The 1,076-nt window shown below is 52.3% G+C and overlaps 1 protein-coding gene across 1 annotated transcript in view; it reads left to right on the plus strand.

Moving 5' to 3' along the window:
* Positions 1–462: 462 nt before the first annotated feature.
* The window catches only part of LOC122132334 (EH domain-binding protein 1-like), a gene marked incomplete at both ends in the record, with an annotated part of 10,265 nt that continues 9,651 nt past the window's right edge, over positions 463–1,076 (plus strand). The window contains one exon of the mRNA XM_042707133.1: positions 463–641. Coding sequence (XP_042563067.1) covers positions 463–641 — 179 coding nt within the window. The remainder of the gene's footprint in view (positions 642–1,076) is intronic.

A 1,076-nucleotide genomic window follows, 5' to 3' on the forward strand; every position in this document is an offset into this window, starting at 1 on the left:
CTCTCTATCTCTCTTTCTCTCTCCTTCTCTCTCTCCCTCTCTCTCTCGCCCTCTCTCTCCCTCTCTCTCTCTCTCCTTCTCTCTCTCCCTCTCTCCTTCTCTCTCTATCTCTCTCTCCCTCTCCCTCTCTCTCTATCTCTCTCTCTCTCTCCTTCTCTCTCTCCCTCTTTCCCTCTCTCTCTCTCTCCCTCTCTCCTTCTTCTCTCTCTCGAGCCCTTCTCTCTGAGTGCTGTTATGTAGAGTGGGCCGCTGGAACTCCAGTGAGATCAGCTGCTGCTCTTCTCTTCTCTTCTCTTCTCTTCTATGCCTTTCTTTTCCTCCCCTCTCCTGCCTGCCTGCCTCTTCCTGTCTTTTCACAGCCGTCCTCAGATAGCCAGACACCCTTTATTGGTCATGTACTTAATCTCTCTCCTTTTCTCTCTCTCTCTCTCTCTCTCCCTCTCTCTCTCTCTCCCTCTCTAGCCGAGCCCCATCCCCAGCCCAGTGTTGGGAGGGAAGCCCAACGCCAGTCAGTCTCTGTTGGCCTGGTGTCGCGAGGTGACCAAGAACTACCGCGGCGTCAAGATCACCAACTTCACCACGTCCTGGAGGAACGGCCTGGCCTTCTGCGCCCTGCTCCACCACTTCAGGCCAGCCTCTCTGTGAGTCTCTGTCTCTCCTCCTCTCCTCCTCTCACCTTCACTGTCTTGCTCTCCTCTTCCTCTCACCTTCACTGTCTTGCTCTCCTCACCTTCACTGTCTTGCTCTCCTCCTCTCACCTTTACTGTCTTGCTTATCCCTTCATCCCTTCATCATCTCCATCACACTCTGGTCACTGTGTGTCTCTTTTGTTTCATCTCGCCCTCCTCCTCTTCTATATTGTCACAGTCAAGTATTATCTTCATAAACAACCCGACACAGCATCTCCAGTCATTAGCTCTCCTCCCTCCGCCTGTCTTATTTGTTTATCACACATGCGGCCTCATCTACACGTATATAACACACACACACACACACACACACACACACACACACCTTACAATCCCATAATTGCGCTGCCGACAGCTCCTCACTGCTCTCCAGCCTTTCAGGTACAG

The sequence above is a fragment of the Clupea harengus genome, unplaced genomic scaffold (genome assembly GCF_900700415.2).
Source record: "Clupea harengus unplaced genomic scaffold, Ch_v2.0.2, whole genome shotgun sequence".
Taxonomy (NCBI): Eukaryota; Metazoa; Chordata; class Actinopteri; order Clupeiformes; family Clupeidae; genus Clupea; species Clupea harengus.